Source organism: Somniosus microcephalus, chromosome 7, assembly GCF_052327205.1.
Source record: "Somniosus microcephalus isolate GS21.2 chromosome 7, FLI_Smic_1.0, whole genome shotgun sequence".
NCBI classification, from domain to species: domain Eukaryota; kingdom Metazoa; phylum Chordata; class Chondrichthyes; order Squaliformes; family Somniosidae; genus Somniosus; species Somniosus microcephalus.
In genome coordinates, this window is record NC_140993.1 from 271,284,833 (window position 1) to 271,302,511 (window position 17,679).

Below are 17,679 nucleotides of genomic sequence, written 5' to 3' on the forward strand. Positions count from 1 at the left end.
GAGCTGTGATGTTAGCTCTGCTATTTACTGTGGTGAAAAATATTTGTATCAACAGAAACAACTGGGGGTAAAATTAAACTCGAGGAGAGGCCAGAAACTACTCCAGTGCAACAAAAGCACATACCCGTAATATTTGAAAAATCGTAGCATTGTGCACACTTGCGTGATCTTTTTACATTATAAATTCCTAAGTCTACAATTATAATGGAAACTACGGCCGGAATTTTAATCTGGAGGCGGGTAGGGAGTTCGGTGGGTGGTGGGGCCGGGATAGAAAACGGTCGTGAAACCCAGGAGAACGGATTTCCCACAGGTCCCGCTGAATTTAACGGTAGGGCCTGATTAACATTTCAGAGCTCTGTTACCCACCTACAGCCAGCCAGATGGAGAGGCTGGCTGGCGGTTGGAGTGGGCGGGGGGGTGGGGGGCGGCTGGGGGTGTGTAGGCCTGTGGCACTAGGCCGCAGAGGAGGGAGAGAGGGATCGGGGGTTGAGTCGGGACTGTGGGAGGATCGGGGAGGGGGAGGTGGGGGGGTTTGGTGAATCAGGGCCAGAGGAGGATCAGAAGTGGTGAATTGAGGCCGGAGGAGGATTGAGACCAGAGGGGGGATGCCGGAAAGGCGATTGGGAGCCGGAGGTCGGATCATAAGTCTTGTGGGCCGGTAGAATCAGAGGCCTCGTGGGGGGGAGTTTGGAGGCCTCATGGGGGGAGGTCGGGAGGAGATCGGAAGTGGAAAGACACTTCCCTCCTGGACCCAGCAGTCTCGCCTCCCTTTAGCTGACTGGGTTCCCCAAGATCGGGGAAACCCGGCCAGCCAGAGTTAAATTTGTAAAGGTGGATCACTCTGAGGCACGCCAGCATCATTATAATATTCAAATGGATGACCCGCCTCCTGGGAGCGGGTTGGCTGCCCACCCCCCGCCAATCCCGCCTCCGTTAAAACTGGAAGGGGGCTGGTTGGAGGCGGGTTTGGGTCAGGATTCAGTTTTTTAACTCTTTAACTTCCCACCTGAGCCCAACCTACCTATTTTTGGGGGTTAAAATTCCCCCCTACCTATGTAAACCTGTCACACTGTAACTCCACCCTCCTCAACGTGAAGGCGCTGTAGTGTTACCACTGGGAAGAGGGTGTAAGTACAGCGTGACAAGTTATATAAGCAGTTAACATTATAAGTGTTGATATAGGAATTGGTAAGGGAAATATAAAACGAAAGACTTTAAAATGAGGACTGAATTACCTGTGTGTGCTCTGGTCCAATTATCCCTGCCCCTTTAACTCTGCTTCAGATTAAGACTGCACTTTCTCTTAACTAACCCTGTGTATTGTCACAGGCAACCAAAAGTACTTACTAAGAATTACATCCAATGTAAATTATTACAGCACTTAAGCTCTATCTGAGTAGTGTGTAAAGCTGATATACAGAAGCCGGTTCCACATGGAGCTTACCATTACAACATATTAAAGTTTGCATTTATTTTTGGTTTTGTCACTTTACACGAATTTGCTGAACTCTGGTGATTAAGGATTAGTACAATCGCTTGAGTCAGAACTTGGGGCGTTTAAAATGAAGCGATTGCGGGTTTATCGGAGTTCACACAATACAAGGAAAAGTGGAGTCAATCCGGGAAGTGCGGCCCCAGCAATCAGGTTCCTTTGTCCCTTGTGAGGTGTCCTGTCCTGTTCCATTAATTACTTTGATCACTTAACAGACGCTCTCAATATTTCTCCATGAATCTGTAATGAAGAAAGATATTTAGTGATTTAGATTTATTTTAGCGTTTTAAATAAAACACAATATACACACCCGTGAATTTCCACTGTCCGCCTAGAACGTATACTCAATCATTACTTTTGGTTTAATCAAGGGGTCCACAAATAGGAGCCGATGCCTGTCACCATGGTAACCTGGCCGGCAGAAAAAAAAAGAAAGAAAACGGACTACTGAATAGAGAAAAAGATCTTAAACCGGTATCTCGAGGTATTGAAGAGGTTAGACGAGGAAGCTGGTAGGCTACTTTCCTGCAGTCCAGCAGCTCCACATCAGCTTTGGTTTTGACACTTTATACGATTTTGCTGAACTCTGGTGATTAAGGATTAGTACAATCACTTGAGTCAGAACTTGGGACGTTTAAAATGAAGCGATGGCGGGTTTATCGGAGTTCGCACAATACAAGGAAAAGTGGAGTCAATCCGGGAAGTCTAAGAAGAAGATCAGCTCCCAGGCTGGACCTAACTTGTAACCCCTTTTTCAATCAATGGAGCTGATCCAACGTTCTCCCCATCAGGGAGGCCGAGTCCTCAGCAGAAGCCCTGAACTGACTAGTTTCCATGGAGGTACATTTGTGACGTTTTATTTGACAGGTATTTTTCTGACAGCATTTTTTAGAACATCGAAATAGGAAGTATCTTAAGTACAGAAATGCTTTCCTTTTTGGTCTTTCCTTCCATTTTAAGAAACTGTTACAGCTTAACACTTGTATAGGAATAAGTTGCAACCTACCACGTGAAGGTTCTTCAGTGCTTAATACTTTCAGTCAGCTCAGGACTTGGCGATCGGAACTGTTTAAATGATTGTTTAATCTGGAACAGAGATTTTGCTGTCATTGCATAGTTAGAAATGTTCAAAAATGATTAAGAAAATTCAAACAAAGACTGAATTTCAGTGTGTGTCTGTGAGACTGTTTCTTGTGTAGTGCTGTGTGTCCTGTCGCTCTGCTTTGCATTGCATTACTGTTCATTGTATTTTTCCGCACTGTTACTGTTCATTGTATTGCTCTGTTCTGCAAGACCAATGTATTCCTCCTGAGGGGCGGTGCCCAGAACTGAACGCAGTTCTCCAGATGGAGTCTGAGCAAGTCTCTTTATAACTGAAGCATAACTTCCTCGCCTTTGTATTCCAGCCCCCCCTTGAGATAAAGGCCAAACATTCCATTAACCTTTTTGATTGCTTCCTGGACCTGTCCACTTGCTTTTAGTGACTTGTACACATGGACTCCCAGGTCTCTTTGCTCCACCACAGTCCCTTGTCTCTCACCATTTAGAATGTGCTCCGATTTATCTTTATTAGATCCAAAGTCTCACATTTCCCCACATTTAACTTCATTTGCCACAGTGTTGCCCACCTTTTTGAACTGTTTTCTAACTCCCTGCTTCCATAGACTGGGAAAAACAAGTGTAAAAGGCAAGGAGGTGGAGGAATTCCTGTAATGTATACAGGGGAACTTTTTTGATCAGCGTGTTTCCAGCCCAATGAGGAAGCAAGCAGTGCTGGATCTAGTTCTGGGGAATGAAATGGGGCAAATGGAGCACGTTTCAATGGGAGAGCATTTCAGAAACAGTGATTACAATATCACCAGGATTAGAGTAGATATTGAAACAGGCAAGGAGCAATCAAAGGTAAAGATACTCAACTGGTAGAGGGTTAATTTCAAAAAGTTGAAAATGTATCTGGCCCTGGTGGAATGGAAACAAATATTATTGGGTAAAACAGTAAATATTAACAATGGGAGGCCTTCAAGGAGGCGATGGTTCGAGTACAGGTTCCTATGAGGGGCAAAGTAAGGGCATCCAAAGCTAGAGCTCCCTATATGACTAAAGAAATTGGGATTAAAATGAAACAGAAAAAGGAAGCTTATGATAAATGTCAGGTTCATAATACAGTAGAGAATCAAACTGAATGCAGATAGTGCAGAGGAGAACTGAAAAAGGAAATAAGTGGGGCAAAGAGGGTGTTGCACACCCACTGAAACTGTTTTGTAACTTCCTACTTCCATAAACTGGGGAAAAAAGTGTAGGAGGGGAGGAATTCCTGTAATACGCTAGAAAGAGAGAATGCCTTTGAGGGATCAAAGACAGAATCTATTTGGTTGGAGTTAAGAAACAATAAAGGAACTATTACACTGCTTGGCATATTTTATAGGCCACCAAATAGTGGGAAGGAGATCGAGGAACAGAGTTGGAAAAAAATGACTCAGAGGTGCAAAAACTATAGAGTAGTGATAATGGGAGACTTTAACTACCCCAGTATTGCTTGTGCTAAGGGCAGAGAAGGGGAGGAGTTTATGAGGTGTGTTCAGGAGAATTTTCTCGATCTGTATGTTTCCTGTGAGGAACAAGGCATTGCTGGATCTAGCCCTGGGGAATGAAGTGGGACAAGTGGAGAATGTCACAGTCCTGGAGCATCTCGGGAATAGTGATCATAGTATCGTAAGGTTTAGATTAGTTATGGAGAAGGACAAGGCGCAATCTGGAATAAAAATACTTAACTGGAGGAGGGCTAATTTCAGCGAATTGAGGAGGGAAATTGGAGTCAAAGACCGGCAGGCAAAAATATAATGGAACAATGGGTGGCTTTTACAGAGGAGATGGTTCGGGTAGAGTCTAGGTACATTCCTACAAGGGGGAAAGGGAGGGCAACCAAAGCCAGAGCTCCCTGGACGACGAAGGAGTTTGAGAGTAGAATGAAGCAGAAAAAGGAGGCGTATGACAGATGTCAGCTTGATAATACAAGGGAGAATCAAGCTGAGTATACAAAGTACAGAGGAGACATGAAAAAGGAAATAAGAGGGGCAAAGAGACAGTACGAGTATAGACTGGCAGCTAACATAAAAGGGAATCCAAAGATCCTCTTTAGGCATATTAATAGTAAAAGGGTTGTCAGAGGAGCGATGAGGCCGATTAGAGACCTAAATGGAGAACTATTGGTGGAGACAGAAGGCGTGGCTGAGGTACTAAATGAGTACTTTGTATCGGTGTTTACCAAGGAAGAGGACTTTGCCAAAACTATGGTAAATGAGGAGGTTTCCGGGACACTGGATGAGATAAAAATAGATAAAGAGGAGGTACTAGAAAGGTTGGTGGTAATTAAAGTGGATAAGTCACCCAGTCTGGATGGATGCATCCTCGGTTGCTGAGGGAAGTAAGGGTGGAAGTTGTGGAGGTGCTGGCCACAATCTTCCAATCCTCCTTAGATACAGGGGTGGTGCCAAAGGAGTGGAGGATTGCAAATGTTACACCCTTGTTCAAAAAAGGGGAGAAGGATAAACCCAACAATTACAGGCCAGTCAGTTTAACGTCGGTGGTGGGGAAACTTTTAGAAACAATAATCCGGGAGAAAATTAACTGCCTGTTTGATAAGCATGGACTAATAAAGGAGAGCCTGTGTGAATTTGTTGAGGGCAAATCGTGTTTGACTAACTTGATTGAGTTTTTTGAAGAGGTAACAGAAAGGGTGGATGAGGGCAGTGCAGTTGATGTTGCGTATATGGACTTTCAAAAGGTGTTTGATAAAGTGCCACATACTTGGCTTGTGAGCAAAATTGAAGCCTATGGGATAAAAGGGGCAGTGGCAGCCTGGATACAACATTGGCTAAGGGATAGAAAATTCAATTCAATTCAATTCAATTTTATTTGTTATATATGCAGCAAACTTGTACTGCACAATGAAATGTTGATTTTTACGAGTCCTCCCAACATGGCATAGCAATGATAAAAATACGAATAGAAATACAGTAATAATAAATAAGACAACAGTAATAAATAATAATAAATTATTCGTTCATGAGTCTTATGGCCTGGGGGTAGAAGCTGTTTCGAAACCTGCTGGTACGAGACCGTATACTTCGGTATCTTTTACCGGACAGGAGCAGGGCGAAGAGGTTGTGGCTGGGGTGGCTCGCGTCTTTGATGATTCTCAGGGCCTTCCCCCGGCACACCTCAGGGTAGATATCCTGCACAGCAGGTAGTTTAATTCCTATAGTGTGTTGTGCAGCTTTCACCACCATCTGTAGAGCCTTGCGGTCTATGGCGGTGCAGTTGCCATACCAGGTAGTGATGCAGCTGGACAGGATCTGGGGGGGCATTCTAAATTTCTTCAGTCTCCTGAGAGTTGTGGTGAATGGCATTTTTTCGGATTGGAAGGCGGTATACAGTGGAGTTCCCCAAGGTTCAGTACTAGGACCACTGCTGTTTTTGATATACATTAATGGCTTGGACTTGGGGGATACAGGGCACAATTTTGAAATTTGCAGATGACACAAAACTTGGAAGTGTAGTAAACATTGAGGGAGATAGTAACAGACTTCAAGAAGGCATAGACAGGCTGGTGGAATAGGTGGTCACATGGCAGATAAAATTCAATACAGAAAAGTGTGAGGTGATACATTTGGTAGGAAGAATGAGGAAAGACAATACACACTAAATGGTACAATGTTAAAGAGGGAGCAAGAACAGAGACATGGGGTATATGAGCACAAATCATTGAAGGTGGCAGGGCAGGTTGAGAAAGCCATTAATAAAACATATGGGATCCTGGTCTTTATAAATAGAGACATAGGGGGAGAAATTCATTTTCGCCCCATTTGGGGGCAGTAACCTTTGAAAGCTGGGAAACTTAGCGCCAGACACAAATGATTCCCAGCTTTCGTGAAATTGGGTTTAGCGCTCCAGGAAGGAAGTGGAGAACTAAATCAAGCAATCCGAGGCTCCTTCTCTCCCTTAAAGGCTCTGCTTTGGGACCAGTTAGCTGGTCCCCGACGGCGGCCACGATCAATCCGGCCCGATCAGCCCCACGCACTCTCGCAGAGCGCCGGGCCGATCAATCGCGGCCCGATCAGCCCCATGCACGCATTGACATAAGAAAACTACTAGGCACTTGGTCTAAGCATTAAACAAAGCTTTAATCAACTGTTTTACAACATGGAGGTCTAGTTGTGTCCTTCACTAGTTCCTGTTAAGAATGTCCTGTGCAAGCTGGGCCCGTGCCCGTGTATTTATACTCTCCCTGGACAGCGCCACCCGTAGGCCGCTCAATATTATTTCATAAGTCTTTCTTTCATGAATGACTGATCCATGTCAGTGTCTTTGCCCACGATCATTCAATCCTCCTTGGATATGGGAGCAGTGCCAGAGGACTGGAGGGTTATAAATGTTACACCCTTGTTCAAGAAAGGGGAGGGAGATAAACTCGATAACTGTAGGCCAGTCAGCCTAATGTTGGGGATGGGGAAGCTTGTAGAGACCATAATCTGGGACAAAATTAATTGTCACTTGGAAGAACATGGGTTAAATGACAGCCAACATGGATTAAATAACAGAAACGGTTGATGAAGGTATTGCATTGATGTTTTGTACATGGACTTTCAGTAGGCGTTGGATAAAGTGCCATATAATAGTCTTGTTGGCAAGAATGAAGCTCGTGGAATGAAAGAGGCAGTGGCAGCATGGATACGAAATTAGCTAAGAGACAGAAAGCGGAGAGTAGTGATGAACGGTTGTTTAGCCGACTGGAGGGAAGTATACAGTGCTGTTCCCCAGGGGTCGCTATTAGGACCACTGCTCTTTTGATATATATCAATTACCTGGGGGCATAATTTCAAAGTTTGCAGATGTTACAAAGCTTGAAAATGTAGTAAACAGTGAGGAGGATGGCAGCAAACTTCAGGAAACAGTCAGAACGAGGCACATGGCAGATGCAATTTACTGCAAGAGAACTGTAAAGTGTTGCATTTTGGCAAGAAGACTGAGGACAGGCAATATAAATTAAATGGTACAATTTTAAAGGGGGTGCAAGAACAGAGAGACCTGAAGGTTCACACAAACAACTCTCTCAAGGTGGCAGGGCAATTTGATGAATCTGTTAAAAAAGCATACGACAGCCTTGGTTTTCTAAATAGAGGAATAGAGTACAACAGCAAGGAAGTTATATTAAACCTTTACAAATCATTGTGGTTAGGCCTCAGCGAGATTATTGCGTCCAATTCTGGGCAGCACACTTCAGGAAGTATGTTAAGGCCTTGGAGAGTTTCCAAAGGAGATTTACCAGAATAGCACCAGGAATGAGGAACTTCAGTTATGTAGAGAAATTAGAGAAGTTGGGATTGTTCTCCTCTCTGATCTCTCATCTCTGATCACTTCCTTGTATCCCTCTCCACTCACATCCTTCTTCCCCCTCCCAAACCCCCTTAACTCCTGTGTCCGCCCCTGGCAAAAACGCTCCAGCAAGTCGCTTACTACAGAACTTTCAAAATTCCCAACCGTCGAGCTGTTGATCCTCCATTCGCCACAACATTTTCTGCAGCTGCCAATCTGCTCAGTCGCACCTTTACCTCCTCCTCTGATGCCCTTGTCCCCATTAAAACTGCCAGATTCAGGGAAAAGGCATCCGCCGCTCTTCCGCCCCGCTGTTGGTGGGTCCTGCGGTGCCCACCATCTTTGGGTGGCCAGCAGCGCTGCCGGTGTCAGCGATCGCCATGCTTATGTAGATGATGCAGATCGTGACAACAGTGAGTGTGCTGACACCCGATTTGCGAGTTTCGACTTCGCCGCTCCACTTACCGGCATGCCTTAAGGGCAACGAGCTGAGTGAGCATTGAGAAGCAGGAAGGAGACTCCCGCAGCGTTATTTAAAGGGATCATCAGCAACTACTTACTGCTGACATGGTTTCTGCAGTTTGACTGGCTCTGTGCAACTTTCTGAAACTCCAGCAGCTTTCTTAAATTCTTTCAAGGTTCTAAGGTAGCAGCGAGTATTGTTGCAAGTGGTGAACGCCTTCATTCTTATTTAAAGGCATCTGCTCACAACACTTGCTCACAGTCATGGGGGCTATCCTTGCAGTCCCCCTTGCACTCGAGTATTTTAGTATCGAGAGGGAGCAGAGGCAGCGAAGAAGACAAGAAGATGCTCGCAGAGGGAGGAGGAGAAGGACCAGGAGGGCTCTCAACAGGAGACCTTACCCACCTAGGGTCTTCCGAGAGCACGTCTCTTATATCCACTTAAGCCAGGAGCAGTGTATTAGGAGACTCCGCTTCACCAAGGAGGTGGTCACAGAACTCTGCCACCTCCTGCAACCAGACCTGCAGCCTCAGAACAAGGTGCGTATGTGGCTTTACCAGGATAGTGGTGTAAAGTCTGTGGGTTGTTTAGTTAATTAATACACAGACTACCAGAGTAACTTAAAACAGGACTTTACTATTCGAAGGTCAGGGCGAATCTGCCCAATAAATCCTGACACAGCACTTATATACCGGTGTGGTCACCATCGGTATTACAGTATACAGAAGCCAACAAAGTAGTGCAACACCTAAAGTAGTTCTCTTAAAGGTGGACGGTTACATACAATAGTTCTCTTAAAGGTAGACGGGTACATACACTACAATCCTCCCTTTTTAGCTTACAACATACTGATTCCCCATTAAACATACATTATAACATATATACAACTTTATGCAAGACAGTTCACAGATTCAGTCTCTCTGGAGGTTTCCGGACTCTGTCCGGATAACGCCTCGGTGGTGTCGTAACACCCGGCGGGGTAGTAGGTGCTTCTGGCAAGGTCGATTCGGCTTGAAGGACAGTGTCAGGTTCATCTGATTCCAGTATTACCAGATCGGAGGTAGGTGTTCTGGGTATCTCTGTCTCAACATTAACCGTGTAAGGTGGTGGAGTAGGTTGGCCATTTGTGGCTGACCCTATGATCTGGTCAACATGGCGCCTTATTATACTGTCCCCAATGTCCACCGTATACATCAACGGCCCTAGCCTTTTTCCAATAGTTCCAGGCTGCCATTTCTCGGTACGGTAGTCCCGGGCCAAAACTTGTTGACCTATCTGAAAAGATCTAGTTGGCCTTTCATTCATGCCCTGGAATTGCCGGTTCTCTACGTCCCTTCTGACGTTTGGCTTAAGCAAATCCAGCCGGCATCTTAGTCGTCTATTAAAAAACATCATGGCGGGAGTTTGATTTGTGACCGCATGTGTTGCATTCCTGTACGCCAACAAGAAGCTATCCACCTTATGTTGTAAGTTAATGACTTCATTACCCATGGCCTTTATGGCCTTCTTGAAGGTCTGGACAAACCTTTCAGCCAATCCATTGGAGGCGGGATGGTATGGGGCTGACGTGTAGTGCTTAACCCCATTGCTCTTTAAGAATTTCTTGAATTCTTCGGACACAAATTGCGGTCCATTATCAGAACAGATCTGTTCCGGCAGCCCATTCCTAGCAAACATGGTCCTTAACACTGTGATGGTTTTTTCCGTGGTGGTGGTGGACATCTTTATTACCTCCGGCCACTTGGAGTGTGCATCCACCGCTATTAGAAACATTGAGTCCATAAATGGACCAGCAAAGTCGATGTGTACCCTTTGCCAAGGAGATGAGGGCCACTCCCATGGATGCAGAGGAGCCTGTGGTGGCGCGTTTTGGACCTTCTGGCATCCTAGACAGCTCTTACTGATTTCTTCGATGTCCCCATCAATGCCTGGCCACCACACAAACGCTCTTGCTAGGTTCTTCATTTTCACTCCACCCAGATGTCCCTCGTGCAGCTCCTTTAACACCTTCTGTTGAAGTTTGGGTGGAATCACCACTCTAGATCCACACATCAGGGTTCCTCGACACACTGACAGCTGTTCTTTTCTCTGCGAAAATGCTGGCAGCGTTGGTTCGCCCTGTGCTGGCCATCCCTCCACCGTTAAATCATAGACTCGTGAGAGAGTCGGGTCATTTCTTGTTTCGTTTTCGATCATCGAATTTATTACTGGTAGACATTCCACTATGGATGAGTGGAACATCTCTACTGGGTCCACTGTAGTCGCTTCTTCTACTATCGGCAATGGCAAGCGCGATAACCCATCAGCATTTCCATGCTGTTTGGACCTTTTGTATTCGATGTCATATTGGTGTGCCCCAAGTAACACGGACCACCTCTGTAACCTTTGCGCTGTCATGGTGGAAACGGCCTTGTTAGGGTTGAATATGGACACCAACGGCTGGTGGTCTGTCAGTAATGTGAACTTCTTGCCCTGCAGGTAATGATTGAATTTCTTTACGCCCCACACAAGGCTGAGGGCCTCCCTATCTATTTGAGCATAATTTCGCTCCGCGGAGGTCAATGATCGGGACGCGAATGCCACTGGCCTTTCCGAGCCATTTGGTAACTTGTGTGAAAGTACTGCTCCAATTCCATAGGGGGAAGCATCACAAGCTAGACGAAGAGGTAACGTTGGGTTGAAATGAGCCAACACTTCTTCAGAGGTAATCAACGCCTTGCTTCTGCGAAAGGCCTTTTTACATTCCTCACTCCACTTCCATGGTACTTCTTTCCGCAACAGAGCATTCAGCGGATGCAGCACCGTGGATAGATTCGGCAGAAACTTGTGATAATAATTAATCAACCCCAAGAATGATCTTAACTGTGATACGTTTTCCGGAGCGGGGGCCTTCACGACAGCTTCTATCTTGTCAGGTGACTTGTGCAGCCCCTCTCGGTCAATGACATGACCGCAGTACGAGATCCGTTTTTGGAAGAACTCACATTTCTTGCGATTAACTCGAAGGCCATATTCCTTCAACCTAGTGAGCACCAGTTTCAAATTTGTGAGGTGTTCTTCCTCGTCTTCTCCCGTAATCAGGATATCGTCTAAGTAACACTGCGTGCTTGGAATTCCTTGTAATACCTGCTCCATGGCCCTCTGCCAAATTGCTGGAGCCGAAGCTACCCCAAAAACCAGTCTATTATAACGATACAAGCCTCTGTGTGTGTTGATGGTGAGGTACTGACGCGACTCTTCCTCGACTTCCATTTGTAAGTATGCCTGTGCCAGGTCTATCTTGGTGAAGTGTTTCCCTCCAGCCAACGAAGCAAAGATATCTTCAATCCGCGGAAGCGGGTATTGTACCGTGTGAAGCACCGGATTCACTGTGATCTTGAAGTCTCCGCAGATGCGGACCTTCCCCGGTCCCCCTGGCTTGTTACTTGGTGAAGACTTCATGACGGGAACAATGGGCGTGGCCCACTCACTCCAGTCCACTTTTGACAGTACCCCTGATCGTTCAAGTTCTTCCAGTTCTGCCTCCACAGCAGGTCGTATCGCGTAAGGTACCGATCTGGCTTTGAAAAATTTTGGGCTTGCATGTTCTGCAATCTTAACCTTTGCTTTAATTCCTCGCAGTGTTCCCAGTCCTTGCTGGAATACCTCTTTAGCTTCGTCCAATATTCTGGACAACCGTTCAGGTTTGACATCTTCCTTTCCGGAATCTACCGTCATGGTGTTTAGTGAATGCCAGTCTATCTTTATTTTCCTGATCCACTCCCGTCCCAGAAGTGGTGGACCTCCCTCAGGCAACACATACAGGTCCATCCTTTGGTGATCTTTGTCCTTGTATCTCACCTTGACTTCTATCTTTCCGATGAGGTATACTTTGTGCCCCGTGTATGTCTGCAATACTAGTTCCGTATCCCGTAGGGGAATATGCTTGCATAACTTTTTATAATCATGCTTATTCATGACCGTCAACGCCGATCCGGTGTCCACTTCCATTTTCACTTGGACTTTTGCAATCTGTAGTGTGATCCAGATAGCTTGTCGGTCAGCTTCATTACTCACATTGTGAATTCTCAGACTATCCAGCTCCTGGCTGTTTGGGTCTGAGTCCGAATTCTGTTCGTCTGAACTCTTCTCAGCCACCTTGTGTACCTTGTTGTACTTTTCCTGTGATGGCTTCCTTTGGTTGTTGGTCTTCTTCCCTGACCGGCATACCTTAGCTATGTGACCCAGTTTGCCACATTTCCTACATTCCTGGTTCTTAAACCAGCATTGGTTCTGGTCGTGTGTTGTCTTCCCACAATGATAGCATTTTGTTATACTCAAGGTAATTTGATCCACACTGAGTGCCGCTGCCTTTAGCTGCATTTCCGCAGTTCCCTTCGCTGCGGCTTCGTGCGATGCTGCAATAAGGACAGCCATGTCAAGTGTAAGGTCGTTCTCTTCGAGTAGTCGCTTTTGCGTTCCTTCCTTTGACAACCCGCACACGAACTTGTCTCGCAATGCCTCTGTCAGATTCCCTCCAAACTGGCAGTGTTTCGCTAGTCTATGCAGTTCGACCAAGTATTCTGCGTTGCTTTCGTCTTTCCTTTGCGTTCTCGCATAGAATTTGGATCGTTCCACTAACATCAGTGGTGCGGGGTTAAAATGATCCTTCAGGACAGCAACAATATCATCGAAAGTCTGATCCGCCGGTTTAGCTGGTGCTAGTAGATGCTTCAAGAGCCCGTATGTCTTCGCGCCCATCGAGTTTAGCAAGGTTATAGCTTTGTCATCTTCTTCTATTTTATTGGCCTCACCATAGATCTCAATGCGTTCCACATATGTGGCTCAGTCTTCTACCTCGGAGTTAAAATCGTTGATGTTACCACGCTTAGGCATCTTCCTCTCTTCCTGATAACACCACGGATTATTTCTTTAAATTTTCTTTTTTTTTCAAGATGGCGGTTCCCGCAAAAATGGCGGTTTCCCGCGCTTATCTTCTCTCCCCGCCCACTTCAATGGCGGTTCCCCGCTTCTGTCTTCTTCTCCGCCTAATGGCGGTTTCCCGCGTTTCTTCCCCTGGCGGGAGGGGTACACTTTCCCCACGGGCGACGGCCGCTGGCTTTCAGGTTCACAGCCTGCGCATCGGCTTCAGTGCTTTCCCTTTTCTCGGCAGGGCAACCGGCGCTGGGTACACCCCGTTGACGGCGAACAGTTTCAGCCGCTGGGCTGGCTCTCGCTCAGTTCCCCTTGCTCGGGCTCTGTCTCTCTCCCGCTCGCTCGGCTCTACTGGCGCTGGGTACACCCCGTTGACGGCGAACAGTTTCAGCCGCTGGACTGGCTCTCGCTCAGTCTCCCTTGGTTGGCTCTGCCTCTCCCGCTCGCTCGGCTCCCAATCGCGCCTCCCAGCCCTCTCGCAGTCCGGTGCTTCCCTCCCCGGCTGCGGCTGAGTTTTTATATCTTCCCACGCCTACGCTCCCGGTCGCAGCGCTTCGTGGCTTCGGTCGCTGCCTGGCCTTTTTCGCCGGTCGCGGTCTAGCTGTCTCACGATGCCGTTGCGTCCCCAGCCTGTCTGTACCGCGGCTTCCTTGCTCCACGCTGCCCCAGTCTCAGCGCCTCTGGGCCCGACTTCTGTCCGGCTCCTTTCCCCCTCGACCGTGGTCGAGTGCACCGCCCTTATCCTCCGGTTATTCTTTTTACTTTTCCCTTACTCACAGTCACCGTGGCCGGCTTGCTTCTCGTGCTGATCGGCTCACTCCTCACCGTGGCAGAAGGGACAGTCAGTGCCTGTTGCTGATGGAAGTCTTTGTCTCTGAATTCTTCCTCCTTTCCAGCTCTGCAGACTCGAGTTTTCTCCCAGCAGAATGACGAGGGCGGTTGCCTCTTCTCGACGCTCGTTAACTGCTTCGGAAGTATTGTTGCCGCAGGGTACGATCGGACTCGTCGCCACTGTAAAGTCTGTGGGTTGTTTAGTTAATTAATACACAGACTACCAGAGTAACTTAAAACAGGACTTTACTATTCGAAGGTCAGGGCGAATCTGCCCAATAAATCCTGACACAGCACTTATATACCGGTGTGGTCACCGTCGGTATTACAGTATACAGAAGCCAACAAAGTAGTGCAACACCTAAAGTAGTTCTCTTAAAGGTGGACGGTTACATACAATAGTTCTCTTAAAGGTAGACGGGTACATACACTACAAGTGGGCTTTCCCATAGTGCAGGGCGCCAGCGACTGCACACACGTGGCTTTGTGGGCGTCGTGCAACAATCCTGAGATCTTCCATAACCACAAAGGCTACCACTTACTTAATGTGCAGTTGATTTGTGACCACGCGCAGCACATCCTGATGGTCAATGCCCGCTAACCCAGCAGCAGTCATGATGCCTTCATCCTGCATCAGTCTGGTGTGCCAGCAATCATCCAGCCACCACATCAAACGCTGAAACTCGAGGGTGGCTGCTCGGAGACAAGGGCTATCCGCTCTGCACCTGGCTGATGACTCCCCTCCGCAACCCCACCACTCCTGCCCAGCACTCATAATGAGAGCCATGCTGCCACCAGGAACATCATCGAGCAGACCATCAGGCTGCAGAAGGAAGGGTTTCAACCCGAAACGTCAACTCAAATTTCTCTCCACGGATGTTGCCTGACCTGCTGAGTTTTTCCAGCATTCTCTGTTGTTATTTTGGATTTCCAGCATCTGCAGTATTTTGCTATCGTCGAAGGAATAATTTTGTTGTCTTGAGGAGCCCTCCCATTTCACGGTGGTCGGCTGCATGCTTCACAGCTTGGCTACTATGAAGGCATAGCCCTTGCCATCAGGGATTGTGGGACCACCTCAAAAGGAGGAGGAGGAGGAGGAAGAAGAGGAAGATGAGCAAGTGGAAGAGGAGGAGGAGGTAGGATGGAGGCAGGCAGCCAATCCCCCTTCTGGACAGGCTGTCCGTGAACATCTCATCAGACTCTGATTCCAATGACTGAAACCCCAGATCTCCGTTGCTCACCACATCCCCATCTTACCATCCCTCTGTCACAGGATATTACAGCATCCTCCTGGGCACAAAACTGAAATGAGAGCCACCACAAAAGATTCCAAATAAAATTAATAAACTTATCAAAAATCAATTTACAGAAACAATATGAACTAATCGCCCTCGTGCAATTCCTTAGTGCCTGTCGTTCAGGTGCCCTTTCTTGATCTAGCGCTCCTACGAAGTGCTTCCCCCAGTAGCTGCAGCATTGCTGGTGGAAGGCTGCTGAGTTTCCATGGGGGAAATTTCAGATGTCCTTGCAGGATGACCTCGAGGAGCTCTGGCCCTAGAAGGCCCAGCTGTAGACTGCACCAGCTTGGCATGGGCGGCAGCAGTCTGGGCTGGCTGGCTGACAGGCAGCGGCAGGGGCAATGGCGGAGCGGCAGTGGTGGGAGCAGGAATGCTGTCATCCTGAGGGAGGACAGCAGGGTCCTGCTCCACTGACCCACTGCCACTCCCCCGGGGCGGCGCCTCAGCATCCCTAGCGATCTGTTGGAGCACGGATTGCTGGGCTGCTGCGACACCCTGCAAGCCCCGGTCGACAGTGGTAAGCCCAGCCACGATGGCAGCTCTCCACGATTCCATCCACCGTCCAACCCTGACCCTGGATCGAGGGAGCCTGCTGCGACCCTTGAAGAGAAGGAAGTCCATTTAAAGGGGGCAGAAGAGCCTCAAAGGGGTTAAATTTGAATTGTGTTGACCTCTGTTGAGGCTGACGCTTAAAAAATAGGAGGCTGTTGGACCAGAGGAGAAGGAGCGATGCCCACTAGTAGGCCCTAAGCATGCAGCTGCAGCAGGAGGTTAAGAAGGCAAATGGTATGTTGGCCTTCGTAGCGAGAGGATTCGAGTACAGGAGCAAGGATGTCTTGCTGCAGTTGTACAGGGCCTTGGTGAGACCACATCTTGAGTATTGTGTGCAGTTTTGGTCGCCTTATCTGAGGAAGGATGTTCTTGCCATGGAGGGAGTGCAGCGAAGATTCACCAGACTGATACCTGGGATGGCAGGAATGATGTATGAGGAGAGATTGGGTTGATTGGGTTTATACTCGCTGGAGTTTAGAAGAATGAGAGGGGATCTCATTGAAACTTATAAAATTCTAACAGGACTGGACAGACTAGATGCAGGAAGGATGTTCCCGATGGCGGGGGAGTCCAGAACCAGGGGTCACAGTCTAAGGATAAGGAGTAGGCCATTTAGGACTGAGATGAGGAGGAATTTCTCCACCCAGAGAATGGTGAACCTGTGGAATTCTCTACCACAGAAGGCAGTTGAGGCCAATTCATTAAATATATTCAAGAAGAAGTTAGATATATTTCTTAAGGCTAAAGGGATCAAGGGATATGGGGAGAAAGCAGGGACAGGGTACTGAATTTGATGATCAGCCATGATCTCATTGAATGGCGGAGCAGGCTCGAGGGGCCAAATGGCCTACTCCTGCTCCTATCTCCTATGTTTCTATGCCCCCTTTCTCTATTTGGGGATTTGGTGGTATTTTGCTGCTGCCCCAGATACAGCCTCACCCCTTGTGTGATGATCGCTGGGGTTGGTGGGAGTGGGAGCAAAAGGCAGTGAAATTGGGTGGATTGCTGGGTCCCACCTGCCCAATGTCATGTCCATGCAGCAGGGTGGTGAAGGGGGGGCCAGTGGGCTTCCCTGCTGGGGCAGAGGGAGAAAAATGTTGTTCAGGGTGAGGATGGTGCATGGCCTTGTCTGATTTCCCAATTTCGGGTGGTACAGCTGAGGAAAATCAAGCCCCAGCACTCCAAGTGCAAGTCAGTATCCACTTTGAACAAAATTGTCAAAAGGTCGGTGATCGTTGGAATTAAAAGAAAACAAGTTGTTCGGTTCTACAGTTATAAAAAATTACTTAGAATTTCTTGAAATAAGTGCAGAATGACTGACGTAAGAAAACTACTTGGCACTTGGTCTAAGCGTTAAACAAAGCTTTAATCAACTGTTTTACAACATGGAGATCTAGTTGTGTCCTTCACTAGTTCCTGTTAAGAATGTTCTGCGCAAGCTGGGCCCGTGCCCGAGTATTTATACTCTCCCTGGACACCGCCACCCGCAGGCTGCTCAGTATTATTTCATAAGTCTATCTTTCATGAATGACTGATTCATGTCAATGACTATCCCCCAAAGGAAACTGAGATGGGTGGAGAGAGCGTGCACCAAGGTTCCCTGATGCAGCACTGGAGGCCTTGGTGCAGGAGGTGGAAAGGAGAGAGGTCCTAGTCTCACAAGGGGGCAGGAGGCCCTCCAGGCAAACTCGAAAACGACAATGGGAGCAGATAGCCATTGTTGTCAATGCCAGCATTGTCACCCCAAGGAC

At 47.5% G+C, this 17,679-nt stretch overlaps 1 protein-coding gene across 1 annotated transcript in view; it reads right to left on the reverse strand.

Moving 5' to 3' along the window:
* Positions 1-1,454: 1,454 nt before the first annotated feature.
* Positions 1,455-17,679, reverse strand: part of itprid1 (ITPR interacting domain containing 1) — a 176,335-nt gene continuing 160,110 nt past the window's right edge. Inside the window, exons 16-17 of the mRNA XM_085993776.1 lie at positions 2,502-2,581; positions 1,455-1,735 (exon numbers count right to left, since the gene is read on the reverse strand). Of these exons, the coding sequence (XP_085849902.1) occupies positions 2,516-2,581 (66 nt within the window). The 3' untranslated portion in view covers positions 1,455-1,735; positions 2,502-2,515. The remainder of the gene's footprint in view (positions 1,736-2,501; positions 2,582-17,679) is intronic.